We start from the raw sequence: 14,200 nt of genomic DNA on the forward strand, positions 1-14,200 counted from the left end.
GGCGCTCACCTGGAAATGGTGAGGGGCAGCCCCGGGCCACAGAGGTGGACACCGGCGGGTGCAGCTTTTCTTTGACGGCTTGTGCCGGTGAGGGGGCTTCCCATCCGACGGCTGCACGTGGGCTTGGGGAGATTCGATTCTGGCGCTGGCGTAGGAACCGAGTAGCCCGAGGGGGCTGGCCAGCGGCGTTCTCTGGCAGTTTCCTCTCGGCTTCCGAAAAGTCTTTTGCTTTTCTCGGTGACACAGCACTTATCCCCGCTGTTGTAGGTACGGGGACATTTGCAAATGGGATGCTTGTGTTTAATTCGCAAGTAAAGGGAGCCAAATTCCGTGAACGATCGGTGCGTTGTCATATGCATTGTTTTTGTGATATTTCCAAGGCTTACAACTTAATCGTCAAAAAGCCTTTTAATAGCGAGTCACTCCCCCTTTTTGGAGTGTGTTATGGGGGGAGGGCATGGGCAACTATCGTGACGGATGCAAAAGCATTTAAAAAAAGCTGATTTCGTGGCTGTCTATGTGCGAGAAACTAGAAAAGTTGTAAAGAGTAAAATGATGTTCAGCGCCCCTTTTTTCATCGACTGGATGAGTTCTTAAACTTTTTGGCTGGAAACATCTTACAGTTTCTCAGTTTACCTGGAAATGAACATGACCAAGCATAACATGCGTGCTACAGATTCTCTGATGCTGGGCCAAGCATTGGCGTATCTGGTGAACTGCTTTGTGTGGTTTTGTTGAACTGACTATTAAATCCTTTTGGTATCTGACAGCTGTGCGGAGAATTGGCCTATAACAATACCGGGATTGGGTGGGGTGGAGGATTTGAACTGGATTGTACAATGGTAGTACATCAGAGTTCAGAGAAACTTTTGGTGAAATAACTCCCAGTTGTATACAGATTTATATGTGTCATATATAAGCTTACATACTTTTTATACGGTTATGTACATTTCCACTTTATGCTCTTCAGGTTGAAGACATTTTTACTAGGTAGCCAGGTTAGCTTTAAAGGAAGTCTTGATGTAGGCATGAACTTCTGTGGTTTAGTACCTACAGTGTGTGACATTGTGCTTGGCCATGAACGAGCCAAATGATCTTTCTTAGAGGAGAGTGAAACATTGCCTATTTTCTTAATATGGGAAAGATGCATTACAGTATGGCGGAACAACCTATGAACTGTGAGGATTAGGGTATGTGCACTTTACATTGTGCTCTCCAGTGTTGTTACTTTGGGGAAGTCATTTTATCTCCTTGACCTTGGTGTCAACCCTGTAGAATAAGAGGATTAAAATATTAGATCTCTTCTGTTTCTTTCAGCACTGAAAATTGGTGATTCTGAATACTGCTGAGAGTGGTTATCAAAAGGATTTTTTGAATTAGTTACCACTTATGTCATTTTTGAATTAGTTATCACTTACGTCATTTTCATATGTCTGAAACTCATTTATTAGTTTAATTGTAATCATGGAAGAATAGTTGATGAATAAAAGATACATAGATGTTCTCAGTTCTATAATCATTTAAAAAATAAAAGTAAAGGTAGTTCTATACCTGAAACTAGAGTTTGACATTTCATTGTGGTTTCAACCACCCTGCCTCATCCCACGGGTTCTGTACCATTGGTATTTGATGGAATTCAGCAAACTCCCTTTCAGATTTTAGATTTCTTTAGTTCCTCTTTATATCCTTTCTACATTGTCTGAGTCAACACTCGTGATTTTTAAATTTCATGGTGTTTTGTAGTTTTCTTAGTTTTATAAAGAACAGTTTTTTATTCACCTCATAGCTATTAAAAATAAACTTTAGGATTGAATTAGTTGCGTAACTTAAACTGCTTTAAAATGATTTCTTATTTTTGGCTCAAAATAAAACTGGGCAACACACTTGCACATCCCATTCTTGACTGTGGAATTTGTGAGCTAAAACTTCTAATCTTTGAATTACTAAATGATTCTTTAGTAAAGTGATGCTAAGGTCTTTTCCATTTTTTAAATGGAAATGTATATCTTAATGTTGTGGCCAATGAATATTGAAATACTATTTTCATCTTTTTAAAATAGTCTGGTCCTTAGAGTTATTACAAGACTATCTAAATATAACTGATCACTAATGGTAATTTATTATCTGTGGTTGGAAAAATTGCTCTGTATTTGAATAGCACCTTAACAAATTGGCAGTCTCAGTGGGTTTTGTAAGCACGGAACCATTTGTTTCAAGTGATGGGAAAACTGGCAGAATCTTGATGCCCTAGCTGTTCTTTCTCCACCTGAGCAATAGCTATAATTTTTAAAGGAATGAAGAAATAGACAAATATTGTTTATTTAGGATTTGATATCAGCAAATAGAATGGACAGTCAATCCTTTTTATTTTGGCCTATCTTTTCCTTAATGTAAAATGAACTAATAGAATTACTGAGTTTCTGTCTGTTGGGCTTGAGGTTTTCATGTGCAATCCAGACTGTGTCCAGTTATCCTTTTTTCTGGGATAATAAAAACTTGTAAAGCAAAAACAAAGGATATTTATATTTGTTTGAATTAATATAAATTTTAGGGTATCGCAGAAAAGCATCTCACAGTTAATAGTATGTGAGATTGGGGTGCTTAGAAGATTAAATCATATTCTATTTTGAACCATTATAAAATCTACCTTGATGTGCCACTTTACTGCGGTAATTGTTTTTTTTAAAGTCAGGTTTCACTCTGTTGCCCAGACTGGAGTGGAGTGTCGTGGCATAACCATGCCTCACTGCAGCTTCAACCTAGGCTCAGATGAATCTTCTGCCTTAGCCTCCTCAATAGCTGGAACTACAGACAGGTGCCACCACATTCAGCTAATATTTTTATTCTTTTTTGTAGGGATGAGGTCTTGCTATCCTGGTCTGACTGGTCTCGGACTCCTGGGCTCAAGCAGTCCTCCCACCTTAGCCTCCCAAAGTGCTGGGATTATAGGCATGAGCCATTGTGCTTGGCTAAATTTTTTAAACTTGAGGAATTACAATTTTTTTTAATTGGCAAAGTTCTTTGAAGATTATCTTATTCATAGTGTTACTTAGCTCATGGGTTTGCATTATTCCTGGAGACCACTGCACATATATACCAAGCATGGTGTCCTGGCTGCCCAAATGCCCCTAGATAACTTTTTTCAAGCAACCTGTGATTTTTAAAACATATTCATTTATTTAAAAGCATTGTTGACTTTGTAGCAACTTTTTATCCAACTGTTTTTTAATCTGCCGATACAAAATACAGTCATTCTAGTGTCTAAGCTTTTTTTAACATTACACAGGGGTTATCTCACATGAAACCGTTGGGAACCACTAGTCGAAGCTAGCCCTCTTGAAAAGGAAGGGGAAGATATCCGTAAAGGGTCAAGGACTGAGTAACCTGTTGTTTTTGGTCATCCTGTTGGAAATGAAATTATTCTCCCCCAGATTATGGTTCTAGTTATTTTTCAAAAAATCATTCAGGGTCAACAGTGACGTTCCTATATAATTAAGTCCAGTGAGCACCTTTCAGTCTTACTTGATCTTGGCAATACTTTACATTGTGCTCTAAATATAACTTTTCCTGTTGCCTCTGAGATACATTTTCCTGATTTAAATTTAAAATACACACACACACACACACACACACACACACATTGATATACCTTCTTCACTGATTCTTAGTTTTCTTGTCACAACATAGAAGTCATTTCACCTTTTCTGAAAGCCCTCTTTACTTAAAACATACCACTCTATGATTCCATAACACCCTGCATTTTTCCCTTCCATAGCACTTACTGTAAGGTACTAGAATTGCTCATTCCTGTTTCCTCCTATACTTGTGAATCTATGAAGTCTCTGAAGGCTGTAGCGGCCTTATCTTGTTCACCATTGTAATCTCAGAAACCAATACAATACAACCATAATCCTGCAGAAGCAGTGTTCTTATAAGTAGGTTCTCTGATAAAGAGTGTGTGGTATTATGATTTTGTAGGTAGGGTTGATTGTAGGTTTTAAAATTTTAAGACATGAGGTAGAAAAGGACTTTTTTATATCATATGTTTGATTTCTTACTATCTTAGGTATTTTCTTATTATTCTAGGTTTGATTCGTATAAAAGTAACAATTGGTAAATATATATTGAAAGATTGTTTCTCATGCAGTGTGTACCAGAGTTGACTGCTATTTCTGTAATGCTAGTATTCAAATATAATAAATACGCTTTTTTGAATTTGAGAAATCATTTTGAGAAACATTATCAAACCACCTCATGTGTGTTTTAACCAAATATTAATGTGTCATTGTGGTGACAGGTTAATACCCATTATATTTTCTCACACGTGGATTAATGTACCCAATTCTAGCTCATTTTCTTTCACGGTGACTGTGTGTTGTCAGGATAATATTTTATAAACTCTTGCTAAGAATTTACATTGGTTTCTTGATGCCATATGTTTATCCTTGATAGATTTTTGTAATGTAGTCATGTAATCATGTTGCAGGACTTGCTTTTAAGAGGCTGGTCCGTTTCTGATTTCCTGAACTTCTGTGCCTGTGTTAATCCTTTTGGTGCTCCCTGCAGCACTTTCCTGACCTTTGTTAGTCATTTTCAATTCTTGTAAGTGACCTTCACTATAGTAAGCAAACCCTGTTTGTTTTCTTACTTGATATTCCACTAAATTTACCTAGATGTCACCTTAATATCTGTAGCTTTCATTTCAAAATGTAACTTGTTTTCTAGAGTAGATTTTGCCTTTTTAATAGCTTAGGGGCATGTTCCTAGGTTTTGCCTCTTATTTGACATGTTTCAGTACACATAAATGTTCGCTGAAGGGAGAAGAGATATATTTAATATTTCTCATTATTTTCTTAGCTGTATTTCCTGTGGTATTCGCTTTTGATCTTATGTCTTACCCAGATTGCTTTGGATTTATGTGTATGTGTATACGCAATTGCTACTCTTTGGACAAATGATTTTCTACTTTGTCAGCTGTAGAATTTACTGATCACCTAATGTACAGTCCTGTGATGCTTAACCATGGAGAGAAGTTCTGAGAAGTGTGTCTTATAGTAGATTTCATTGTTGTGTAAGCATCAGAGGGTATACTTAAACCTGGATGGTGTAGTGTACTGTATACCTAGACTATGTGTATGTATAGTCTGTTGGTTCTAGGCTACAATGTTACTATACTGAATACTGCAGGCAGTTGTAACACAGTGGTAACTATTTTGTATACCTAAACATATCTCAGCATAGAAAAGATACAATAAAAATACAGTATACAAGATTTAAAATGATACACTTGTGTAGGGCACTTACCAGGAAAGGGACTTGTAGGACTAGACCATGCTGTGGGTGAGTCAGTAAGGGAGTGGTGAGTGGATGTGAGGACCTGACTGTTGACTTTATAAACACTGTACATGTAAGGCTACACTAAATTTATAAAATTTTTTCTTCGATAATCAACCTTAGCTTACTATAACTTTTTTACTTTATAAACTTTAAAACTTTTTAAAGTTTTGTTTTTGACTCTTGTAATAACACTTTTAGTGCCTCTAGTCCTTGCTACTCAGGAGGCCACAACAGGATCAGCCTGAGCTCAGGAGTTCCAGACCAGCCTGGGCAAATAGCGAGACCTTGTCTCAAAAATAAATAAATAAATACATTGAAGCACAAACACATTGTACAACTTTACAAAAATATTTCCTCATTATATCCTTATTCTATAAGCTTTTTCTTATTTTTAAATTTTATTGGTTTTTTTAACTTTTAAAGCTTTTTTATTAAAACGAAGACAGCTTCTACACAGGGTCAGAATCATCAATATCATGCTCCTCCTCAATATCCTGTCCCACTGGAAAGTCTTCAAGGGCAGTAATATACATGGAACTGCCATATCTAGTGATAACAATGTCTTCTTCTGGAACATCTCCTGAAAGACCTACAACTATTGTTGCAGTTCAATTTTTTTTAGTAAGTAGAAGGAGTACACTGAAATAGCAATAAAAAGTATGATATATGTATAGTAATACATAAACCAGTAACAGTCATTTACTGTCATTCTCAAGTATTATGTACTGTACATGATTTTATGTACTATACTTTTATATGACAGGTGGTGCAGTATGTTTGTTTATACCAGCATTACCACAAACACATGACTGATGCATTACAATGGCTGCATATCACTAGGCAGTAGGAATTTCTCGGCTCCATTATGATCTTACACTGTTGTATATTGTTTGGGGACCACTGTTGTATATTGTTTGTCATTGGCTGAAATGGCATTATGTGGCATATGACTGTATATTTTCGTAGTGTGGATTGGGATTTTAGTGTTTTGATCAGTGGTAGTTCTTTGGTGAGATTGCTTGTTTGTTTCCTGCACTAGCCTCTAGCATGGCTTGTAGATAAAGACTGCCTTGTTTGTTGTTGATAGTAGAATCCCATCAACTAAAATGAATTCAATTATACTTGCTTGGAAAAAGAAAAAGATCTAATTGTACTGATGATTCTGTTTGTCTTTAAACTTAATGTCCTTAAGCCCTGGAGTCAGTATTGACTGTGATATTTATACCTGACTGTTTCCTTGGTTTCAGTTCCAGAGCGTGAGTCTGAGTGTGACTCTAATGATATTCATATTTTTTATAAAATTTATACATATAAATTTATATATAAGCCCCTAAATATAAGCCAACTCCATCATCCATATAATATAGAAGTAAAGTTTAGACAATCTGCAGTCAGATTGCTTGAGTCTGAATCTTGCTTTGGGCAAATTTCTCAGTCTCTCTGGGCTTCAGTGGCTTGGTGTATAAAATGGTGATGATAATGGCACCTGCCTGTATCTCCGTATGGTGCTCTTCTAAAGAATTTTTAAAAAGTCATGTTGACAGCTAGTGATTCTTATTTCCTGCGTGCATTAACTTTGGGATTCCCCATAAGATTTGATTCCAAATATTTACTGAATTTATTTAATAGAATTGCATGATGTATACTCTGCTAGCAGTTACTCATTATTAGGAGATGGAATTTATTCTAATACTGGACAGGTAAGGCTAAATTTTCTAGTAGCTTTTTAAAGTAATACTTAGATTCTGTGACATAGTAGGAGGAAGTGGATTTTTTTTCTTTTTCATTGTTTATATTTTTAAAAAATACATAGTACCTACTCTTTTCAAACAGTTTTTGTGTATACAGAGTACAGGGTTTTTTGAAGCCATCCCACCGGTTATGCGTAGGAGGCCGGGAGTGGGGTAACAGGAGTTCTGAGTGTTCTGTGTAGGCTTTGGTGGTGAGAAGTGACGGAGGGTTTTGGAGTGGGTATAGAAAGAATAACGTAATCCAGCTTACTTGTTCAAAACTGTCTTTTAGGATCAATTAGAAACTAATCTGTTGTAAAAAATGCAAGGGAAAGATCCATTTTCACAGAATCTGAGTGTGAAATATTATGGAACCTTGAAAAGATTTCCAGTAACATCAAATGGCTTTAAAGTCTTTTAAATTATTTTAGTAGCATTTGGGTAGGCAAATAGACCACATGAAAAGATGTTCTCATTATGGTTTACATCTCTGTGTTTCTCATTTATAAAAATAGACTTGCAAAGTTATCTTCAGGTTTATTTTCCAACTTTAACCTTTAATTCTGAAAGTTCTTAGTATAGCTTGAGAAGGTAGATGGAGGTGGGAAGCAGCACAATGGATTTCTGTGGGCTGGAATTAAAAATCTCTTCTATTATAAAGACTTAGTAGTTGTAGCCTTCTAATTTAGACCTTTGCCTTCAGTACATTTATTTTCATTTCTGCCTGATTTGAGGCTTGGCGTTGTGATAACAGGGTCTTGTTCTGGGCATAGCAGAGGGCTGGTGTTGATCGATGAATGAGTACTGTGCTGACCAACTTTTTGTCTTAAATTCTATCAGGCCAAAATACGCAGCTTTTCTATCCTAACCCTGTGGTGTTGCATTCTTCCTCTGCATTTTCACTGATGAAGGGAACAACTGGACAGAAAGAAGCAAGAGTAGGGGCGGAGGTGATGGGGAAGACTATGCTATCCACAAATGAAGTTTGGTTGCTTTCTGGAATAGCTGTGGAGGAGCAGTGGAAAGAAACTTGCAGTTTGGTAACTTGCCTATGTAGCTTGATCATTCTTGGACTCAGTGTCATCCAGAGCACTGTTTTTTAAATATATAATAAGGGAATTAAGCTGACTGATTTTGGTCTCTGGAGTTAAAGAATTTGTAATAATTTTTTTCTTTTTTTTTTTTTTTGAGCTTGAGTCTCACTCTGTCACCCAGACTGAAGCTCAGTGGTGCACTCCCGCCACCGCAGCCTCGACCTGCTGGGCTCTGGCTGTCCTTCCGCCTCAGCCTTCCAAGTAGCCGGAACTACAGGTGCGTGCTACCACACCTGACTAATTTTTGATTTATTGTAAAGACAAGGTCTCGCCAGGTTGCCCGGGTGGACTCAGGCAATCCACAGTCCACTTGCCTCAGCCTCCCACAGTGCTGGGATTACAGGCTGAGCCACTGAGCCTGGCCTGTAATAATTTTTGAAAGAAAACTGTTACCATAAAATTTGACTAATTGGAGGTAAATAGCTTCTTGAAAAATTTAGATGGTTGGTTTTTGTTTGTTTTTTGAGTTGCAGTCTCACTCTGTCATCCAGGCTGGAATGCAGTAGCACACTTACAACCGCCACAGCCTCCACCTGTTGGGCTCAGGTGATCCTTCCGCCTCGGCCTTCCAAGTAGCTGGAACTCTTGCCCGGCTGTTTTGTATGTATGTATGTATGTATGTATTTATTTATTTATTTATTGTAGAGGTGAGGTCTTGCCAAGTTGCCCAGGCTGGTCTCAATCCCTGGGCTCAGGCAATCCTCTCACCTCAGCCTCCCAAAGTGCTGGGATTATAGGCTTGAGGCACTGCACCCGGCTAGGTGGTTGTTTAAGGCTTTGCTAAATAGAAACTGAAAGTATCCACTTTTGTAAGAAGAAGCAGCCTCACATACCTGTCTAAATTCTAAATTCTTTTCTGTTCTTTTCATTTGTCAGTCTTAGCTGAGACTGCATTCGTTTATATTCTTGTGATAATATTTAAGCTTAGACATCTGGTAGACAGGAAGGGGTTCATTTGCCTTTTTGTGCCATGAAACAAGGTTATTTACTTACTTTGTGTAGAGAATGTTATTTTTATTTAATCTGCAAGTCTTTAAAGTACCAAATCTGAATTATGACTTTAGTCAAATACACTTCTCATATGTATTTAATATGCCACATTATTTTCTACATAAAGTAATCAATACCTAGTGCTTTAGAGTGTGTATTAGGCAGGTTTGCATTGGCTTAGAAATGTTGAAAACTTATTGCAAGAAGTTAAAATGCTTTTTCTTTTTACTTAATATCCAAGATAATTGAGATTTTTCTTTTTGAGTCAGAGTTTTACTCTGTTACTCAAGCTGGAGTGCAGTGGCACAGTGATGACTCACTGCAGCCGCCAACTCCTAGGCTCAAGCGATCCTCCTACATCAGCCTCCCGAGTAGCTGGGACTGCAGGTATGTGCCACTGTGCCTCACTATGTTACCCAAGCTGGTCTTGGGCTCCTGGGCTCAAGCAGTTCTCCTACCTCAGCCTCCCAGAGTCCTGGGATTACAGGCATGAGCCACCAAGCCCAGCTGAGTTTTATTTTAAAGCTTTACTAGACCCTTAAACTTTTGTGGTTATTGTGTCTTTTTGGTAGATTGTACCTTTTATCAGTAAAACTGTCTTGTGCTTCATCTGTTATGTCTGAATGGTGTTTTGTCTGATACTGCCTTCTTTTTGTTAATACTTACCTTCTATAATTTTACATTTTTTGAACCTTACTATGTCATTTTGTTTTACGTCATACGTTACAAGCAGCGTGTATTAATAGTTATTTTTGTTGTTGTTGTTTTGTTTTGTTTTTTTTGAGTTGGAGTCTCACTATCGCCCAGACTGGAGTGCAGTGGCCGCTTCCGGCCACCGCAGCCTCGACCTGCTGGGCTCTGGCGATCCTTCCGCCTCAGCCTTCCAAGTAGCTGGAACTACAGGCACATGCTACCACGCCTGGCCAATTTTTTTGATTTATTGTAGAGATGAGGTCTCGCCTGCCCAGGCGGGTCTCAAGCCCACGGGCTCAGGCAGTCCACTCACCTCAGCCTCCCAAAGGCGCGGGATTACAGGCTGAACCACCGAGCCCGGCTTATTTTTGGTTTTAAACAATTCAAAAGTCTGTCTTTTGATGTGAGGGTCTAACCTATTCACATTTATTGTTACAGTTGACATGTTTAGTGATTATTGTTGTACTTACTCTGGTTTTTTCTTTCTTGTCTTACCCTCTTCTGCTTTTTATTGTATTGGTCATGCTTCCATTTTGGCATTTGTTTTTAGTGGTAAGGAAGTTGTACTTTTCTATTACTGTTCTTGTGTTCAACCTCAACTGCTAGTTTGGCTAGGTATAAGATTTAGGTATAGATAATCTTTCTTCAGAACTTTGAAATTGTTAACTGGTTTTTAGTACCAAATGTTGATGATGGTCTGGAGCCAGATTGGTTTTTTTTTCTAAGTAAGCTGGGCTTTTTTTCCGAAACACTTTTAGAATTTTTGTTGTGAAATTTCACCATAATGTGTCTAAAAACATGTATCATTTTTCTTCACCTCCTAGAATTTCCATAATACTTTCTTAGATCTTCTTTTCTATACTTTTCCTTCTAGAACTAAAGATAGGCAAATGTTGGAACTTGTGGATTTGTATTCCAGGTCATTTAACTTTTTCTCCATACTTCTCACCTCTCCACTGTTCTCATGTTATTCTGTCAGTTTTTTGGCTCAATCTTTTCCTTTTTAATTTACTCCTCAGCAATGCCTATTCTAATATACAGCTAATCCATTAAGTTAGTTGTTATAATCTCTTCTCGTTTTTAAGATTTCTAATTGGTGTTCTTTAAAAGCAGGCTTTTTCCCCCCTATGACTTCAAGTTAACCTCTTCTTTCTCTGATACTACATTTTCTGTTTGCTTGGTTTATCCTGCTTTCTCTTGATTATGTAGTCTCTTGAAAGAAAGAGGCAAGGTACGCTCCTGTCACTGTCACTTACTTCTTTTTATTTTTCTTTTAAGAGATAGAGTCTTGCTATGTTGACTAGCTGACCTCAAACTCCTGGGCTTAAGCAGTTCTCCCACCTCAGCCTCTTGAGTAGCTGAGACTATAGGTATGTGCCACTGCTCCCAGCCCACTGTCTCCTCCCTCCCTCTGAATGACACGGCCAGCACTACTCTATTCTGACTTTCTGCTTCTCTTCAGGAGAATAGGATTGTTGAGGTTGTATCAAATGCAGGCTTTCTAGCAATCACCCCATGCTTGCCCTGGAGCCCACAACTACATAAGGGATTCCTAGTTGTCTTCTACTGTGGGTATTTTGTGGGTGTTTCTTTGTTTTCTAGTTCTGGCATGTATGAGTATTCATAGTCCTGAAACATCTGTAGCCTTGAAATTTAACATATATTTAGAAGATTTTAAATTCATCTATTAATCTATATGTGCTTATCTTAGTTCCTTTCATCTTCCCACATCAGTTTTTAAAAATACATATTCCTTGTTGACACTGACTAGCTTAAACTAGCTGTGTAATATTCTGAACTTTAGATACTTAGAGTTTCCTAGAAATCCTTCTTTTCATACCACACTTTGTAAAAAAAACTTTAACTGTAGTCATACTGAAGAAGGGAAACAAGAAAAATGGAGGGGACAAAGCAGAAAAGGGAAATGAAGCAAGAGTAGGGGAGTAAAGAACAGGTACAAGAAAGGATTGCTGTCTTACTTTTTGTGACCAGAGTACCCTGGGCCCCAAGCAGTTGGTTTTCACAGGTTCGTTATTTGTGGGGCAGCTACTTTTGCTTTGTTAGTGCTTGACTGTTGGAGGTACGTGGGTTCTTCCATGCTACCATATTTGTTAAAGTTGCATGCATTAACAAACATTGATCAAGTTTTGTGCAAAAACATACCACAAAGAAACCTGACTAACTAGCATTATTTCTTCCCAAATAATTGATGCATGTATTCGCAACTGTTCTCAGTAGGTATTAACTACCAGCTCTTCTATATTGTACATATGAAGTGTGTGAGTCGGGTCTTCCAGAATGTGGACACTGAAACAGATAAAGGAATGCAAGAGGTTTATTGATGAGAAAACAGATGATTTGGGGTAGCATTTGTAATGAGTATTTGTATTATCTACACTGTTGACAAGCAGCCTAATGAAAAAAATAGCAAAACTTAAGTAGTTTTCAGAATAAGAACTAATACTGGAATATTACTTCATGCCAGAGTTTCTTAATCTTGGTACTTTTGATGTTTTGGGGTCTAATAATTCTTTGTTGTGGTGAACTGTTATGTGCATTATAGGATGTTAGCAGCATCCCTGGTCTCTACCCACTAGATGCTAGCAACTCCCGGCCCCCTTCCTGTTGTGATAATCAAAAATGTTTCAAGGTTTCAAGGCATTGTTAGATGTCCCTTAGGGGATAAAATTAGCCCTGTTTGAAAACCACTTTTTTTTATACCCATGGACAAAAATTAAACACAGTTAAATCACATCTAATAGAATGATGGGAAAGTGGTACTTAAAAGCACTACAGCCTTTTTGGAAAAGTCTGAGTGTTTCTGAAATTAAAAACATGTAAGTCTTTTAGCTGGGCATGGTGGCACATGCAGTAATTCCAGCTACTCAGGAGGCTGAGGTGGAAGATCGCTTGAGCCCAGGAGTTTGAGACCAGCCTAGGCAACAAAGTGAGACCCTTTCTCAGTTAAAATATGCACATATATGTATGAGGGGGGACCCCCAAAAACCTGGAATTGTTTTTTGTAGGACAGGTCTCCTTAGTACAGGCTTCTTCTGCTAGGTAAGTTTTCTAGGAACTCATCAATGTACCAGCTAGTGTTGTTGGGAGAGGCTACATTCAGCGTCAGCATATTTTTTTTGGAGATTCTTTCAGTACTCTTCCCCGTTTCATAATGGATGATTTACAAGTTCACTTGCCCACACTGCACTGAGTGTTCAGCAGTTTTTGACCAAAAGTGGCATGACCCCTGTGCCCCACTCTCCCTGTTCACCTGCTCTCATCCTGGAGTGCCTTTCTTTTGCTTCCCTGGATGATGTCCTCAAAGGGAGGACTTTTTTTTAATGTTTTGCCAATGCGGAAGAGGTGAAACAAACAAAAGATAGCAGATGTACTAAAAGGCATCAAAATTGACGAGTTCCAAAACTGTTTTGAACAGTGGAAAAAGCATCTTGATAGATGTATTGCGTCAAATGGAGACTACTGAGGTTTAAACATGTAAGAATTTTTGATAAATAAATTATAGTTTTTTTTAGGTCCCTCCTTGTATGCCTTTTGACTCAGCAGTACTACTGCTAAGAATCTATCCCATGAAGATAGTTATATGAAGCTACTTGCACTGTAAACAGCCATTCTATTCTTTTTCTTTTATCATTTTATCATTTAATCACTGTGTTGAGTCTACTTCTGAATGTTGATTAGCATTTAATAATTGTTTCTTCTCATTTCAGAACTCTCTTGATAGAGCCCAAGCAGCCAAGAACAAAGGCAATAAATATTTTAAAGCGGGAAAATATGAACAAGCTATTCAGTGCTATACCGAGGCTATTAGTTTATGTCCTACAGAGAAGAATGTCGACCTTTCCACATTTTATCAAAACAGAGCTGCTGCCTTTGAACAGTTGGTATGTACCCTAGGTGGTTTTTCTGCTCCTTTTTTCTCTTTATTTGCTTAAAATTTCAATTAATGCTACTCAAATAAATGTAATTCATGTTTTGAAGTTGCTTTGAAATTATGGGATTTTCATTATTTTTATTTCCTTTAATTACAAAACTTATTTAATAAGAAGTTTTAGTTTTTCTGACTACAGATATACTTCAAAATTAAATACATCTTAGATTTTATAAAATTAGATAGCATAGAAAATTAAGGTTTCTGGTGATCCTAGTCTTCTCAACAATTTGAGACTATTTCTTCAGCTTTTTGTCTCTGTGTATGTAGTAGCTGGCATATGCAGGGGAAAAAAGACCAGCGTGCTTTCCTATTATACATATTGTTAGAAACATAATTATATCTTGTGCAGCTTTTCATATTAGCATATGCAGTTTTCATTCATTCTTTTAAAAGTCTTTATGTTG

General features: G+C 37.5%; 1 protein-coding gene across 1 annotated transcript in view; it reads left to right on the plus strand.

The window, feature by feature from the left end:
* The first annotated feature begins 6 nt into the window (after positions 1-6).
* TOMM70 (translocase of outer mitochondrial membrane 70) overlaps positions 7-14,200 on the plus strand; it is a 37,337-nt gene continuing 23,143 nt past the window's right edge. The window contains exons 1-2 of the mRNA XM_008069154.2: positions 7-18; positions 13,573-13,746. Of these exons, the coding sequence (XP_008067345.1) occupies positions 16-18; positions 13,573-13,746 (177 nt within the window). The 5' untranslated portion in view covers positions 7-15. The remainder of the gene's footprint in view (positions 19-13,572; positions 13,747-14,200) is intronic.

Source organism: Carlito syrichta, unplaced genomic scaffold (genome assembly GCF_000164805.1).
Source record: "Carlito syrichta isolate Samal-C Ts95f unplaced genomic scaffold, Tarsius_syrichta-2.0.1 Scaffold311833, whole genome shotgun sequence".
NCBI classification, from domain to species: Eukaryota; Metazoa; Chordata; class Mammalia; order Primates; family Tarsiidae; genus Carlito; species Carlito syrichta.